At 55.8% G+C, this 16,402-nt stretch overlaps 1 protein-coding gene across 1 annotated transcript; it reads right to left on the bottom strand.

Moving 5' to 3' along the window:
* Window positions 1-37: 37 nt before the first annotated feature.
* Window positions 38-7,181, bottom strand: CFAP73 (cilia and flagella associated protein 73). Its single transcript, XM_054594019.1, has 7 exons — window positions 6,961-7,181; window positions 5,513-5,618; window positions 4,619-4,723; window positions 4,142-4,342; window positions 3,418-3,639; window positions 2,981-3,139; window positions 38-121 (listed from the first exon to the last, which is right to left on the bottom strand). The coding sequence occupies exons 1-7, from the start codon at window positions 7,014-7,016 to the stop codon at window positions 38-40; spliced, it is 933 nt and encodes a 310-aa protein (XP_054449994.1). The 5' UTR covers window positions 7,017-7,181.
* Window positions 7,182-16,402: the final 9,221 nt, after the last annotated feature.

The following is a 16,402-nucleotide window of genomic DNA, read 5'->3' as shown; positions in this document are numbered from 1 at the left end:
CAGGGAAGGGGGTCCCCTCCCCTACGGCTCACCTGGGTCAGGCAACGGAGCGGGGGGCCGCGGGCTCGGCCCGAGGAAGGCTGGCCAGCATGGCAGAGCGGTCCCGGATGAACAGCTTCACCTGGGGACCCCCAACACAGCCAAAGTCACATCCCAGCCCTGGGTGTCCAGCGCCCACCGCTGTGCCTGGGATGCTGAGAGGAAGGGGTCGGGGTGGAGACCCCTCTTAAAAGAGCAATGCTGGTGGTCCCCAGGGTCAGCAACTAGGCCTGAACTGTTCCGAGTTTAAAGCCTCCATCAGCCTCCTGAACGATTCCTTAGCAGATGTCCTCACAGTTTGCTAGCTGGCTATCACCTGTATTATAATTAAATTTATATTTTCACTTACATCGATTCATTTTTTTCCCTTTTAATTGGATCAGTCATATTCATTGGCGTATGACTTCACGCTCGTCTTCTCCATGGGTGGCCCTCCTTTATTCTGTTTTAATTAACTTACTTATTGATACGAACTTAATGAGCAGCCTGGATCCACTGCCAAGAGCCAGCGCACAACAGCGCACTTGGCGCTCCCCTTGGGCGCTCCCTTCACATTTGTCACTGAAACACACGGCTGAGAAGGAAACAACGTCTGCCCCGACACGGGAAGAAGTTTGTTGCCCGGGCCCAAGTATGGGTGACTGGAGAGGAACTACAATGAGAATGCAGCCACGTTACCGAATTTGTCAGCTGGTGTTGCTGACAGGGTGGGTCCCCGGCCTGGAGACCAGGGTGCACACATGGGGGCGGGGGGAGCCTAGTCTTCCCCACGTTGCCCTTTCTCCATGTTCAGATCAGAGCATTGGTCGAAAGGGGACCAGCTTTTGCTGTTACTGCATATCAAGCCCCTGTCCCTCTTGGTGTCATCTGGGTATATACCTTGGTCCCTGAGCCCCACTTGGGGGAGACAGTGGTCCACACAAACCCACCCAACTCAGGATGTGACACAAAGGAGGGCTCCAGGGACCCTTTGGTTGGAATCCTGGCCATGGGGCGCAGGGCGTGAGATGGGTGGGGGCAAAGGTCGCTGCCTCCCTTGGTTTCCCCCACTTCTCAAAGGGTCATGCTTTGGGAACCCCCCAGAAACATAACGTGTCTCTGAAGTCAGAAACCCCCTCCTGCGGCTATGAGCCTTGCAAACCTAATGACTAGAAAAACTGCATGTACTTGGTCCACAGCAACACGCATGATGCCACCATGCAGAAGGGCCACTACACAGCCCTGCACTCACCCTCTAGGCGCGCCACGCCTGCCCGTGTGGGGAGCAGGAGGGTCAGGCGACAAGTAAGACTCTGGAAGGTAGAGGAGTAGGTAAACGACACTCGCCTCCTCCCACAACCACGGCACAATTATAACAGAATTACAGAACAACTATCGCTCAGAACCGTGAGGAAGTAGAGCTGTATGGAAGTCCGACAGCTAAGGAATTAGAGAAACCGCATTCATCCTGATGGGCAGGAGGGACCGAGGGGCAGAGAATCGGAGACGCGGAACCAGCGTGCCCCAAACCCACGTGCGGTGGATATAAAACGGAGGGATATCCCGGGAGCGAGCCATCCCACCCCACACCAGACCACCCAGCCCAGGGTTCCAGTGCCAGGAAGATAAGTCTCCATAACTTCTGGCCCTGAAAACCAGCGAGGGTTGGATCCGCAAAGAAACTGGGATTCTCAGGCCCCTCCTCTTAGAGGGCCTCGCGCCACACACGGACTTACTCAGACTCACTCCCTTTGGGCTCCAGCCGCGGGGCAGCAGCTTGAAGGGCACCAGTGGCACATAGGGAGGAACGGATGTGTCTGCCACCAGGACAAGAGCTGGGCAACAGCGTCCTCTTGGCCCTTGGACCTTTTCTGAGGCCTCCCCCACACAGAGCCACAGTGCAGGGCACCATATCTGAATCGCCATCGACCTGGCTCAGCTGGTAAGCCCCACCCTGACAATTACCTAAGGGTCCACCCCATCCAATTTAGGGGCCCACCCAAGCAACCCTCCCATCCCGGTAACAGTGGCTTTCCTGTAGGAAGGGCTGGGCTAGGCGTGCCCTTCCCCCCCTCCTAAATCCACTCAGATAAGCCACAGCGGAGCCCAGCCTCCACACCGCTTGCGGAGGCCCCAGGCCCCGTGCTAGCAGCAGCCCCTCTGCAGGTCGCTTTACAGCTTTACGCCAAGGGGCCCCAGACAGAACCCAGGTGGGGGCTGACCTTGGCTTGCACCACCCGGGGAACCCCAGAGCCTGCGCACCCAGTGGACAGCTGTAGGCCATGCCAGGGCACCATCCAACCACCTCCACAAGCCATGGAGACAGGTGGTTGCTGGCCAGGGATCACAGCCAGTCCTGCCAGCTGTCGGGCCTGGGTAAATCCCTTCCATTCACCTGCTGACAGCAATCAAGGGTCACCTACAAGAGCCCTGGCCGGTGTGGCTCAGTGGATTGAACATCAGCCTGCAAACCAAAAGGTTGCTGGTTTGATCCCTGGGTCAGGGCACACGCCTGAGTTGCGGGCCAGGTCCCAGGCTGGGGCTGTGAGGCAGCTGCCTGATGTTTCTGTCCCTCTCTTCCTCCCTCCCTTCCCCTTTCTCTGAAAATAAATAAACAAAATCGTTTTTTTTTTAAAAGTCAGTCTTGACCTGGTTTCTTATTGATGTCACTTGTTTGTGCTGTTTGATCGTGGGACAAAAGAGGGACTTAGTATAAAGGTACACCCTGCATAAGCGGGGACACGGAGACCCACAGCGTCACGACTTCCTTCTGGCCACACAGCAGATGGCTGTCAGAACCAAGACCAACCCAGGGGACCCACGCAGCCACCGAGCCCATATCGGTGGTGCTGGGAGCGTGGCCTCTGATCACAGACGGCCATGCTTAACGCAGAGAGGCGCGATTCCAGGCACTGTGATGTTCCCAAGATTTGGGGGCTGGAGGTGACAAAGGAGCCCTCACCTGCTCCAGCTGCCCCTCGGTGTCCTCGATGTCCAGGACAGGTGGCTGCCTCTGATGCTGGCACACCAACTGAAACAGGTTGAGCGCTGACATCCTGGCGCGTCCCAGCAGCAAGGTCTTCTCGGCTGCTGCGTTCTGGATCTGCACCCACTTGGATTCCTGGAGAACGCCCCGCCCTTTCCGGATTAAGGTGAGCTGGCCGGCGGAGGGCGGGGCCTCATCCCCTACCGCCGGCGCTCTCCGAGAGAGGCGGGCAGGCCCCGCGTCCGGCACAGACAGGACTGGCCTCCGGTGCCCTAAAGTGCTTTCTGATGACGGAAACCCGCGCGTTAGTGCCGCTGCCCCTCTGGAATAAGCATCGCCCATCTGTTCTTATCAGCCCTGGCGCTCTATGCCGGCGGTGGGAGCCTGGGGTCCCGGCGCCCGCTGGGCCCTACCCAGTGCAGCGTGCGCTCCCGCGCCGCCTCCAGGCGCTCCAGCAGCTGCGCTCGCCGCTGGCTCTGCTGGAGCAGCTCGTCCCGCCAGGTGTCCCGCAGCCGCTGCAGCCGCGCGCGCGCCTCCTCCAGCTCGGCCAGCCGCTGGCGCTTGGTGAGCTTCAGCGCGGCCAGCGTGTCGGCCAGGGCGTCGAAGCGCGACACGAGCTCGGGGATCTCCTGGAACTGGGACAGGGTCCAGAGAGCGACTCACCGGGCCTGCAGCCCGCCTGCCCTCCGCACCGCCACCTCGCTTTCCGGCCCCTCCCCACTTAGCCCACCTGTGAAACGGGGGCAGCCACAGCCCCTGCCCCAGAAGTGGGGATTACTCCACCCCTACCCATTCGGCCTAGCTAAACTCCCTGCCTGTGATTAATATTGATTCGTTGTCTCATTCAACTAATATTTATTGAGTGTCTGGATCTATCTGCCTCCGCCTGCCTGTGTGTCCTTGAGGACGAGTTACCTTGCCGAAGCTCGATTTCCCCATCTGTAAAATGGGGTTGACAATAATAGGGGGGAGAATTCAAGAACAAAGCGCGCCCCTGGCATACAGTTAGTGCTCAGTAAGTGGTGATTCCTGACATACAATCAGCGCTCCAGTAGTGCACCCTTCCAAAGCCGCCCCTGAGGCCACTCAGCGCTGCACGGTGGCCCTGAACCCCAAAACTTCCTGCAGGGCACTCACCTCGGGCAGCTGCTCTAGCGCTTGCTCCAGCAGGCGCGCGCAGGGCTCCAGCCGCTGCAGCCGACGCTGCAGCCGCGCGCGCTCCCGCTGCAGCTCCTCCAGCTGGGCCCGCAGCCGCAGCGCCTCGGCTTCCTGGCGGCCGGCCCGGTGTCGCTCCTCCGCCGCCCTCCGCGTCGCACGGCTGCGCCGGGCCTCGGAATCCTGGGAGGAGGGATGGGAACGGGGCGAGGATGCTCAGGACTCGGGAGCCCGCAGAGCTCGCGCTTCCACCTGGCCCCAGCATTAGCGTGTTGAGCCTTGGGTTGCAAATAGATGGCCCGCGGGCCACACCCAGTAAGAACCCGGTTTGCAACCCTCACCGCTCCCCACGGTTTTTAAACTCCTTCAGACAGTGCATGACAAGTCTGGCCCCGACAGAACCGTGACTTTGTGACCCCGTGACCTGCCTCCCCCGCACCCCCCGCAGGCTCCACCTACCTGCAAGAACTTGTCAAAGCGGTGAAAGGACCCCTTGAGCTCCTGCTGCTTCTGTTGCAACCGGTCCCGGCGCTCTTTCAGGACAGCCATTCTGGTCTGGAAAGCCTGGGGTGTGAGGAGCGGGCCGCTGGGTGTGTGTTGGGGGTGGGGGTGGGGTTCAAGTCCTCCAGCACCTACAGGTTCACATTTAAATCCTCTCCTCTGTTGTCGCTGACCTCGTCGCTGCGCCCCTGCTCAAATCCGCCAGTAATGGAGGCCAAGTGCCCTCCTGCAGCCCCTGAATGTCAATGTCCTTGCCCTTCCTTCAAGCCTCGTCCCACCCTCTCCCCTCTGACACTCTGTCTTCCAGCCACTTGACCACCTGTGTTTTGTCCTTGCCTTCCAGTCTTTGTATACACAGGCTGCTTTCTCTGTTTCTTCCTTCTCACAGTCCCCCTTTGCTGGGCAAGCTGACTTGCCCCTCAGCAATCCCTAAGGCATCACTGCCTCCAGGAAGTCCTCCTTGATCACCCCCATGTGGAAATAGGGGCTTCCTCTGGGCTCCCACAGTTCTTCTCAGTGCTTCCCTCCTGACGGCATCACCAGCTGGACACTGGCCTGTGTCCTTCTCTAGACTGCAAGCCCCATGGGGGCAGGGACCATGGCGAGACCTCTAGATCCCAGTGCGGTACCCTGCACAGAGGTGCTCGCTCAGTGCACACTAATTCGCACCAACAGCCGATCTCATCTGATCCCCATTTGACAGATGAGGAAACCAAGCCTCAGAGTGGTGCAATGACTTGTCTAGACCTTGGAGCTAATAAGTTGGCTCCATTGTTTCCCATCCTCTGCTCACCACCATTTTTTTTTGGTCTGGGGTCCCCCAAACATCCCAGGGCTACAGTGGGGACTCACCTCCTTCTGGGCCTGCAGGCCCCGGTCCGCATCTGCCAACTCCTGCCTCTTCTCCAGCAGACTCAGCAGTGGCGGGAAGTGGTTGGGATTCTGTTCCGGGATCTTCCTGGAGGGGCTCAGGGAAGAGGCGGGGGGTGAAGAAGGGAAGAGCCAGGGCTCCCAACTCCTCCCTCATGCCTGAAATGCCCTCCTTAGCCACCTACTGGCTGCTGAATTCTTCATTCATTCAACAAATTGTACTGTGCACCTAGTAAGGACCAGGCACCATTCTAGGTGCTGGAGCTGCAGCTGAGAACAAGATAGACAGAAACCGGTCCTGCAGGAGCTGGTACCCTGCTGCAGCCACAGGAAATAAAGCTCATGCATAATAAGAAATAATGCCAGGACACGGGGGGTGCTAAGGTGAAAAACCCCTCAATGGGGAGGTCAAAACGTCTCTGTAAGGAGGTGACAGTTGAGCAGAGATTAGAAGGGGGAGAGGGAGCGAGCCCTGTGGATATCCGCAGGGAACAGATTCTAGGCCAAGGGAACAGACACTGCAAAGTCCCCGAGGGAAGGACCTTGGTGAGCAGGAGCAGGCGGGAGGGAAACGGGGAGGAGAGAGGTGAGGGAGGACTTTGGCCTTGGCTGTGAGTGAGGTGGGGCCCCCTGGCCGCTGGGGGTGGGGCAAGAACAATAGGAGGGGCAGAGCAGCTGCAGGAGACCAGTGAGAGGTAACAGGGGAACAGAGGTACTGTGGCTGATCGGGGTGCCTGTAGGGCCCAGGTGAGGAGGGCTCAGTTCTGGATGCAGTTTGAGAGCTGAGCTGATGGAGTGATGAGGGAGGTGAGAGAGGGGTCCCAGGCGAACCTAGAACTAGGAACTGGGAGGATGTTGGTGATGGCATAAGGCTGAGTGGGGGCGGGGGAGCTCAGCCCTTTGCTATGGCCAAGTTGAGCTGAGGCACCTGTTAGAGCTCCAGGGGGGTCCAGGAGGCAGCCCCACAGGGTCGGCTGTGTAGGGAGCAGAGAGGACACACTAACCCCATTTGGCAAGGCTTTCCCAGCTCCGGTTCCGGAGAAACCTTGCCATTTTACAGCTTCCAGGACTGAGGCTGGGCCCCTCAGTCACTCTGCCAAACACAGAATGGGCATGCGACAAGCTTCCTCCACTTTTCCTTTAAAATGCAGTTCGCAGGCACAAGGGGCAAGAGAGTTCACAGATTAATTCCTTCCCACCTGGTTTCAAATGATTTAATCTCAGCCGGATGTCAGCTGGGGGTGGGAATCAAGGGCAGGTTAGAGACCTTGGGGAAGTCGCTGGTTCTTTGAGCCTTGTTTCCCCTGCCCCCGGCCCTGCCTGTGAAACGGGGGCAAGGATCTCCCACCAGGAAGAGTCCGAGGAAGCCAGGACCCACAGGTGGGGGGCTCCACCCACGCCTGCCCTCCTTGCCACCCGGCACCACTCACGGAGGCAGCTTCTCTTGCGAGGCCAGTCGGATGTACTCCTCCCAGGGAACTGCCATGCTCCCGGCGACTGCTCCCGTTTGCCGTCCACCGGGCGGGAGTTCTGCGGAAGCCCGGGAGGCCCTGGGGGCTCCTGATGGAGGGCGGTGCGACAGCGCGTTCAGTACTCCTGGAGGCAGCCACCAAGCAGGCCCTGGTTCCCCAGGCAACCGTCGACACTACATTCCGTTGCCTGGCCGAGGCCTGGGAAATCCACCCGGGAGGGAGAGGGAGGGGCTGCCGGGAGCGGAGCAGCCTGTGCCCCTTGGGCGAGAAGGCTTCCGCTCCGGCCCGACTTGGGTGCCTGAGGAGAGGTCATGGGTCCCTCGGCCAGGAATTGACCCCTCTTGGCGCCCGTGTCTGGTCGAGCCTCTTCCTGGCTGGGTGGGCATGGGGTGGGACCACACCAACGTGACCACAGGTCTGCTCTAAAAAAAATTATTGGGCACCCACTGTCACGAGGTCGCCCGTGGGGCCATGTACTCCCTGGCAAGGTGCGGAGGGCTGGCCGTATTTCAGCCCTTTGAGGGTCCACTTCATTTGCTGGCCTCGTTTCCCGGAGCCCCCGGCCTGGTCAGGGAGATAAGGAAGGCCAGCTAGAGGCCAGGTTGGAAGAGACCCACGGTCTAGATTTGGAGGATGGGGGGGAGGAGTGGGCATAGTTGGAGCAATTACTGTGGGTCAGTCACTGTGCCGAGCACTCTCCCTGTGGTATCTGATTTAACCCTTAAAACAGCCCCGTGGGGAAGGAAGAGGGAAAAGTACCCAGAGTAAAATTACAAATGCCCATGGGTCTTCCGCCTGGAAATGGCAAACACGAGCATCTTGTCATCTTTGCTTCTGATCATTTTTTTTTCTGCTTTAAATAATTTCTTTTTTTCATGGAAAGAAACACATTTTCTTTTCTTTTAGAAACATATTTTCTTATTGCGGGCAACACTCTTTAAAAATCTATAGTTGCTTGTAATACCTCCATTGCTTGAAACAACTCCCAAGCATTTTATTAGAGCATATTTAAAAAAATGGAGCTGAAATAATGTACACTTTATCTCTGAGCAGTTTGTATCAGATTGCACAGATTGTCTGCATAAATTGATGTGAAATTACAAGATACATGGTCTAATTTTTTTCTTGATTTAAAAAAATATTGAGGTATAATTTACATAAAGTAAAATTTATTTTTTCACATGCAGTTCTGTGAGTTTTGGCAAATGCATAAAGTCGTGCATAACCACCACCACAGTCAAGATACAGAACATTCCTGCCACCCCCAAAAGTCCTCCTGTCCCTTTGTAATCAACCCTTGTCCCCACCTCAGCCCCTGGCAGCCCCTGTTCTCTAGCCCTATAATTTTGCCCTTTTCAGAAGGTCATAAATAGAATTATACACGGTGTAGCCTTTCGAGTCTGGCCTCTTCCACCTAGTAACGTTCGCTTGCGACCCATTCATGTTGATGTGTGTATCAGTAAGGCACATTCTGTCTCATCGCTGAGTAGTATTTCATTGTACACCATGGTTTGCTTATTCCTTCTCCAGTTCGGTTATTTCTAGTTCTGGGCAGTTATAAAGATGGTCTGTACTCGTGCACTGTTTGTGTGTGTGTGAATACAAGCTTTCATTTTACTTGTGTAAATACGTCCAAGTGTGATTGTCAGGTCATACGATAAGTGTACGTGGAACTGTATAAAAAGCTCAGCAAGCTGTTTTGCAGCGTGGCTTACCATTTTGATATTCGCACTAGCAACGCACGAAGAGTTCTGATCTCTCCGTGTCCTCTCCAGGAGTTGGCATTGTCAGTGTTTTAAAAAGTCCTTCTGTAGATGCGCAGCTATATGAATGGCTCTTTGACTTTGAGAGCATTGTAGGTTCACCTGCAGTTTAAGAAATAATACACAGAGGTGCCACCTCCCTTCACTCAGTCTCCCCTGACGGTGACCTCTTGCACAATGACGGGACACTATCACGACCAGGAAGTCAGCATTGACACAATCCACTGACCTTACTCAGATCTTGCGGTTTCACACGTGCTGGTTTGTAGGGCTGTGTATTTAGTTCTACACGGTTTTATCACATGTAGACTCTTATGATCACCGCAGTCAAGCTATAAACCATTCCTCTCAAAGATCCCTCCTGCCACCCTTTAATAGCTGCCACCGGCCCCTTCCCTCCCGCCTTCCTAACCCCCGGCAAGCATCCATCTGTTCTCTGTGTGGTTTTGTCACATCAAGGTTGTTACATAACTGAAATCATGTAGCGTGGAACCTTTTGAGAGTGGCTTTTAAAACTCAGCTTCACCCCCTTGAGAGCCATCCTCATTGTTACATATATCTGTGTTTATTCTTTCTCTTTTTAAAGAAGATTTTATTTATTTATTTTTAGAGAGATGGGAAGGGAGGGAGAAAGAGGGAGAGAACCATTAACCAGCTGCCTCCCACAGGTTGCAGGTCCCCAAATGGGGACCAGTTTGCAACTCAAGACATGTGCCCCGACAGAGAATCGAACCAGTAACCCTTCCGTTTGCAGGCCAATGCTCAATCCACTGAGCCACACCAGCCAGGGCTGTGTTTGTTCTTTCTGATTACTAAGTGGCATTCCATAATATGGATGGGCAATGTTTGTTTAACCATTCAGGTCGAAGGACATTTGGGTTGTGTCCAGTTTGAGGCTGCTCTGAATAAAGCTACTCTGAAGATCCAGGTGCCGGGTTTTATGTAAACGTAAGTTGCCATTTCTCTGGTATGGCAGGTGCCCACGGGCACAATTGTTGGGTCCTATGGTAAAGGCATGTTCCGTATTTTTGTTTGTTTTTTAAAAAAGAAACTGCCACATTCTTTTCCAGAGTGGCTATACCATGCTACATTCCTACCTGGAATGTGTGCATGGTCTAGTTTTTCTGCATCCTTGCTATTACCCCTATTTTTAAAAAGACATTCTGATAGGTATGTTGTGATATTCATCGTGGTTTTACTTTGCTTTTCCCTAATGGCTAATGATGGTGAACATCTCCTTGTGTGCTTATTTGCCATCTGCGTATCCTCCTCAGCAAAATATCTGTTCATGCCTGTTGCCTGTGCTCTAATTGGATTGTTTTTTCCTCCCACTGTTGAGTTTTGAGCCTTCTCTATGCAATCTACATGTATCGTATGACTATGTGTTCCAGGTGTCCTCTGTCAGATATTTATTTTCTCCCGGTCTGTCGTTTCTCTGTGCATCCTCTTCACATGGTCTTTTGCACAGCAGTGTTTTAAGTTGCGACGAGGTGCAACTTGCCACCTTTGTCTTCATGGATTGAGCTTTTGGTGTCAACTCTAAGATGGGATTTGAACTCAGGCTATGTGGGTGGAGAGTCAGCCTTCTTACCCACACACTCCGGAGGCAGGCAGCCCTTCTTGGGCCTTTCCCTCCTCAGGCCCATTCCCTCCCTGCCTTCCCTCTGCTGAGGGTACCACCACTTTGAAGTCAGTATGCATCCTTCCTTTCTTAATGTCTATTGTCTCAGAGGCACATTTTTGCAAATGTTTATTGAGCACCTACTATGTGCCCGGCACTGTGGGAGGATGCAGCAGTGGCTAAGACAAGACCTGCCCTCGTGGGGCTTGCAGGCTGATGGGGAGGCCAGGCCAATCACCCAGCCCTGTGAATATGTCATCACCCTCTGACGGGGCGAGGAGGAGAGGTCTAAAGCACAAGGAGGGGACAGGGAGGCCTTCTTGAGGAAGTGACATGGGGACCCAGACCTGAAGGGGGAAGAGGGGGGGTGATTAGAGGAGACAGAGAGTATTCCAAGTGGTGAAAACAGCCTGTGCAAAAGCCCTGAGGCAGGAAGGTGGGGCCCCTCCCAGACGAGAGCAAAGGTCTGTAGGTTGGTGGGCAGAATTCAAGGATGAGGGTCAGGATAGCATAGGGCCAAGGAGTGGCCAGACCTGTGCTCCAAGTGACAGATGAGGGAGACAGGTGATTCCTCCAAGGACCCGAGGCGGAGAGATGATGGTCCCTGGCTCTTGTTGATATGGAGGTCACAGCACCCATCCCTGCCCTGGAACTGTTCACAGCACAGAGGAAGGGAGAGAAGGTCCCTATGCAAACAGCTTGGCTTCGGAGGCCTGGAACTGGGGGGCCAGCTCCATGGGGCCAGCCACCGGGGCGCTGCTCCCAAGTCCTGCTGGTGCTCTGCTGCCACACTGCTGAGGCTGAGGTCCCAGCCTCCCACTCGTCTTTGTCCCCATGTCCTGGGGGGTGGGTTGGGTCGGGCTTCTGAACGACGGGAGGACAAGGCTCCTCAGCTGCCCTTGCCCGTGGCCACGAACCCACAAGCTCTGGAAATACCCACTCTCCCCACCCCCACCCCCAAGTCTCAGGCTCCGGTGGCTTTCCCCTTCCTGCTTCTCCATTCCAGGGCAGAGGCGTGTGTGTGCAGTGGGGGCGGGGGGGGGGGGACTTTGGAAAGTCGGGCTGAGGAAGAAGGAAGCGGGGTGTGGACTGACAGACACCTTGTTTTCAGACCACGGGAGGAGGGGACTTACCATGCTGCTTCCTCGGCAGCCAGCCCGCAGGAGGGGGTTTGGAAATCTTGCTCACCGCTGCCTCCTGCCCCACGTGGCTCCCTGCCCAGATTCGTGCTCAGCGCTCACAAATGGGGCTTTGTGTTCCCAAGACAAAGGACACACTTCTTACCCCAACCTGGACCAGGGCTTATCTGTCTTGCTCCGATCCGGGCCTCAGAAGAGACGGTGCTGCTTTCCAAGAGGGGAAACTGAGGTCTAGACCGGAACAAGCCTGTGGAGCCAGAAGAGGAGTCTGCCTTGTGCTTTGGGGGAGAAGAGGGAGAGGGGAGGTGGCGGGTTGGCAATGATCAAGCTGCCATCCTAGGCACCATGGGGAGAAAGGAAGTAAAAAATAATATGACAACGATCATATTCCAGATTCCACCCCTCGAGGGGAACCGACTCCTATTTAACTCAGCAGAGAGTGTGTTAAGTCTTTCTCCTGTGCCAAGCGGTGTGGGAGGTGTGGTATGAATCAGACACTGTCCCTGACATTTACGAGATAAGACAGGCATGTAAATCACCACAAAACAAAGGGACAAGAGACCAAGGTCACAGAGCCAGTGCCAAAGGGCGGGGGTCGCGGGCTGACATCACGGCCTTCCCTGCTGCCCCCCAGGGCTTCCCGGAGGCTGGGAGCCGAGCTGCAAAGCAAGAGCAGCGGCGCCTGCAGAAACCAGATGGAGCAAAACTTGTTTTTTGATTATAAAAGAAGTATGCCCGTGATGTCAAAGCAAGCCCTCCAGCTCCACCCCCTCCCCAAAGCCAGCTTTGTATCTTCATACCGCTTCCTATTTCCTGCCCTGAGTATATTCTTTCCTGCTCATTATTCTTGTTTGTTGCCTCACTTTCCTGAGAGCTCGTAAGAGGATGACTATCCTCTGCCTAGGACGGTATCCAGGACGCCAAGACCACAGTAGGCACCCGAAACAGACTTGTTAAATTAAAAAAAAAAAAAAACACTTTATATATAAATATACTTATGGCCTCAGGATCAAGATGTATATATGGTGTTTTTCCCACTATTTATGTGGGACTTGTAAAAAATTTTTAGCATTTTTGCTGTCATTAAACAGTGTTCGAGAATATCCTTTTAAATAGCCATATAGTACTCCATTGTCTTCATATTACATTGTCTGTACTTTATTTTTACCCACCCCTCTTGGCCTTTAGTCAATTGTATCCATAGGACTGAAGCAAGAAGCTAGGTAGCAAAAGGCATGTAAAGGTGTTTCTGATGGAAGAACTCTGTGGGGACCAGGGCGTTGAATTGGGGACTGGTGTCTCAGAGGGCCTCGTGGCCAGGAAATCTTGTGCCCTCTGCTGCGTTGTTAAATGAACTCTCCAAAACAAAAGAAAATTACCACATTGGCCAGTTTCCATGGTGCAACTCTCCTACTGTGGTTGAGTTTTAGCTCCCAACGAAGCAACGCTAAACATGGAGCTGGGGGCAGGAGCACAGCCAGCTCGCAGGAGCCGGTAGGCGCGGCGGTGCGGCACGCCTCCGCCCGCCCCCTGCTCTGGGGTGCGTAGGCCTCTCTGCTCCTTGTCTCTGAGCTCTCCCAGGGCCCCAGGCCCAGCATCTCAGACAAAGATAGGGGCTCAGTCCTGGGCCATGGAGCCCATCGGGGCGGCAGGAACCCTATCTCGGGATCTCTCTATCAGATTTCGCAGCTGGATGCAAACCCCCAGATTCCACCTGCTCAGCAATCTGGAGCCGCACCCGCCACTGAAGCATGGCCGCTCCGTCCATCCCTGGCATTCAGGGCCGGGCCTAGCACCCTGCCTCAGCGTCAGAGCTTGGCCGCCAAGCGGGGCTCCAGGTGAGGCACAGGGGTGGGTTTGGGGCCTCACACAATGGCCACAACACTTACTGAGCACTTGCTGTATGACAGGGCTCAATGTCTGGTATTTATTTTATCTCACCCTCACACCCAGCCTATGAGGTGGGTGCTATTATTATCCCCACTTTACAGATGAGGAAACTGAGGCACCGAGGGGATGACTCGCTTGCCCAAGAACATGCAGCTCTTAAGGGCAGGCGCCAGGATTCAGTCCCAGGCTGGCTGGACGCGAAAGCCTCTTGTGACCTCAGCACCTCCTCCTGTGTGAGGCGCCTGTGAAGCACATGCAGTGGGCACTGCATGGCGCTAGGCTATGCAGGGAGTTGGTGCTGATGGTGGGTTTGTCTTTAAGGATCTTAGCAGAAGGCAATGGGAGGAGCTTGACCATTTCCTGAGCGCCTACTGTGCGCCAGGAATGATGCCAGGCGCCTTACGTTGTCGTCTTAATCAATTCTCACAACAATCCCCTGAGAAAGGGAAGACCCTTCCCACATGATGGTCCAGGCCAGGGTGCTCGCGAGCCTCCCCTCCCCCTCCTAGCTGGGTGGCCTCCAGCAGGTCACACGCTTTCTTTGGACCACCTTTTCCCCTTTGGTCCCTTGACAGAGGCTGTTCTAGGAGACCTCAAGCCCTCTGCCAGTTTGGGGCCAAAGCTTCTCACAATAACAGGAAGTGGCCAGGCCATTCGGAAAGTTTGGGGGCTCTGGCCACAGCCCCAGGGAAACTGCAGCGTCAGATGCCAGATATTGGACAGGCGACAGGGCCGGCTCCCTAGAGGCCTGGCTGGCGCAGTCTGTGACCTTTGTAAACCCCCGGGGGCCTGGGGAGGGTGCCTGGGAATGTAACTTCCTGCTCAGCTCTGGGAGATGGGCTGATACAGCTGGCGGCAGTTTGGCTGGCAGCCCAGGTGGCCCCAGAACTCCGCTCCCCAGGTTCCATAAGGGGTCCCCAGGGACTGGATAGCCTATCTGAGGCCTCTGCAAGATCTCAAGAGAAAAAGGTTCAGCAGAGCCCCCACTAAGGTTGGCAGAGGGAGGCCAGGACACCTGCCTTGAAGGAGCACTCACGTAGCAAGTACCATTTCCATGGTGAGGATCTGGGGTGACTGGTAACAGTCATGGGGGTGCTTTAACTACTCCCTTGGTGTGACCACTGTTCTGGATTCAACCCTGGATGGCCCCTTATCCCCATCTGAAGGATACTGCAATACTTCAAAGGCTCGGGGCCAGCTCTGCTTGACCCATTTCCCAGATGGGGTAACTGAGGCCCAGGCTTTCAAAGCTGGAGGACTCCCCAGACAGTGGCCAACAAGGGAGAGAATTCCAGGGACCTGAAACCCCCATGAGACTGGCTGGGGTGCTGGGCAGGAAGTCAGGGAGGGAGAGTGGGAAGCAGATCACTGGGCTACTGCCGGGCTGAACAGGGCCCTCCTGGTCCCGCCGGTCTGGGCGTTGGCTGACCAGGGTGGCTCAGGCGTGGCCCCGGCCCTGCTGAGGGCTCTTAGGCAGGTAAACAACGAACTCATGGGGAGCAATAGTGTGTGTAAGTGTCTCCCGGGGACGGGCCCTTCCGGCCATATCATCTCATTTAAAACTTGAAAGGTGTACAAACCTGGAGCTGCAAGAGCAGAGGAAAAGGGAAGAAAACCTCTGGCTGGGTGGGAGGGTGTCCTGGAAGCCTTCCCCCGCGAGGTGACAATTGAGCTATGCCTTGACGGACAATAGTAATAATATCAACCCCTTTTTGAAGCTTCCCAAGTGCCCGTCACTGTTCTGAGACCTGTATCTGCTTCCCTCTTATCTCCCGTATCTCATTGAATTCCCTCAAAATCGCGTGTGTGAGATGCCATGTTCCTTTGGAACAGACGAGAAAAACAAACCGAGGCACTGAGAGGCTGACCTGTCCAAGACCACACAGCTACCAAGAGGCCCGAGTCAGGATTCAAATGCAGGAAGGCAAACCAGCAACTGACTGAGACCTTCCTGAAGTTCTTTCATCCCTCCGAAGCTCTGCTTCTTTACCCATAAAAAGGGGGTAAGAGTGCAATCGTACCTAGAGCATAGAGTTATCCTGAAGAGGAAGAGGAGATACTGCCCGTCAACCGCTCAGAATAGTGCCTGGCGCACAGTAAGTGTACAAATAATTGTAGACGACTTTTATCATCGCTCTAGTGGCTGTTCCCCTCCCCCTCCGGCCGCGGCTTCCTCCCCCGCAGTGCCAGCCAGTGACGTGGGTGCTGCCGATCGCACAGTCTGGGTTTAATTGGAAACTCAGAGATGTAAAGGGATGTTGGAGGCCCCTCCCTGGAATCTGAACGGACCCCCAGGGAATGGGCGACTCTCTCTCTAGCGACATCTCCCGCCGGCCGCGGATACTGCTCCCGGACAGGGCAGGGAGGTCGGACCGCGGAGGCTGCCCCAGGGTGGTGGGCAGAGGAGAGCCGGGGAGAGGTGAATGTGTTGGAGGGAAGGAAGGCAGGGGACACACTACGTTTTTGAGCCCAATGCCAACTCACCAGGAACCATTGGCCACGCCCATCATGGCGTGGGCCGCTCCCCACCTGGCTGTCCCAGCCTCGGCGCGCCCTGGTCTCCGCGGCCCGTGCGCTCTGGTGCGCTTGGCTGGGTGCCGGCAGAGAGCGCGCGAGAGGGCCAGGCGACTGGCGGGGGACCCGGCGGGAGGCGGGGTTGCGGGGAGGGCCCTGGGCCGCCCCCTTCCGCCCTCTGCCCGCCCTGCCCGCCCACCAGGAGCTCCAGACTAGGAGGCAAAAGCCGGCGGTGCTCCCGGAGCGCTCTGCCTGCTCCGCGCGGTGCTTCTACCTGTGGAGCCCGGGAGGTTGGGGACGCCCCCTTCCCGGACACCTATCCTGTCTTCTCCTTCGAAAACCTCCCGCCCAGCTACCCTCATCTCGGACAGGCGGCGCTGGGACCCCAGGACACGCGCCACGCTCGCAGCTGGTGACATGTAGACTCCCTCCTCTTTCCCCCACCGCGGTCCAGCCTCGGAACCTGGGCGCCC

The sequence above is a fragment of the Pteronotus mesoamericanus genome, unplaced genomic scaffold (assembly GCF_021234165.1).
Source record: "Pteronotus mesoamericanus isolate MK-2021 breed Mesoamerican mustached bat unplaced genomic scaffold, CSHL_Meso_final scaffold_507, whole genome shotgun sequence".
NCBI classification, from domain to species: Eukaryota; Metazoa; Chordata; class Mammalia; order Chiroptera; family Mormoopidae; genus Pteronotus; species Pteronotus mesoamericanus.
Note: the sequence above shows the minus strand (reverse complement) of the source record. Positions and strands in the feature narration are given on the sequence as shown.

Excerpts from the sequence above, each read along its gene's own strand:
- CFAP73 (XM_054594019.1), bottom strand. The coding sequence starts at position 7,016 with ATGGCAGTTCCCTGGGAGGAGTACATCCGACTGGCCTCGCAAGAGAAG. Across the intron at positions 4,343-4,618 it reads GCTTTGACAAGTTCTTGCAG|GATTCCGAGGCCCGGCGCAG; the intron begins GTAGGTGGAGCC and ends CCCTCCTCCCAG. Across the intron at positions 122-2,980 it reads CCGAGGGGCAGCTGGAGCAG|GTGAAGCTGTTCATCCGGGA; the intron begins GTGAGGGCTCCT and ends GGGGGTCCCCAG.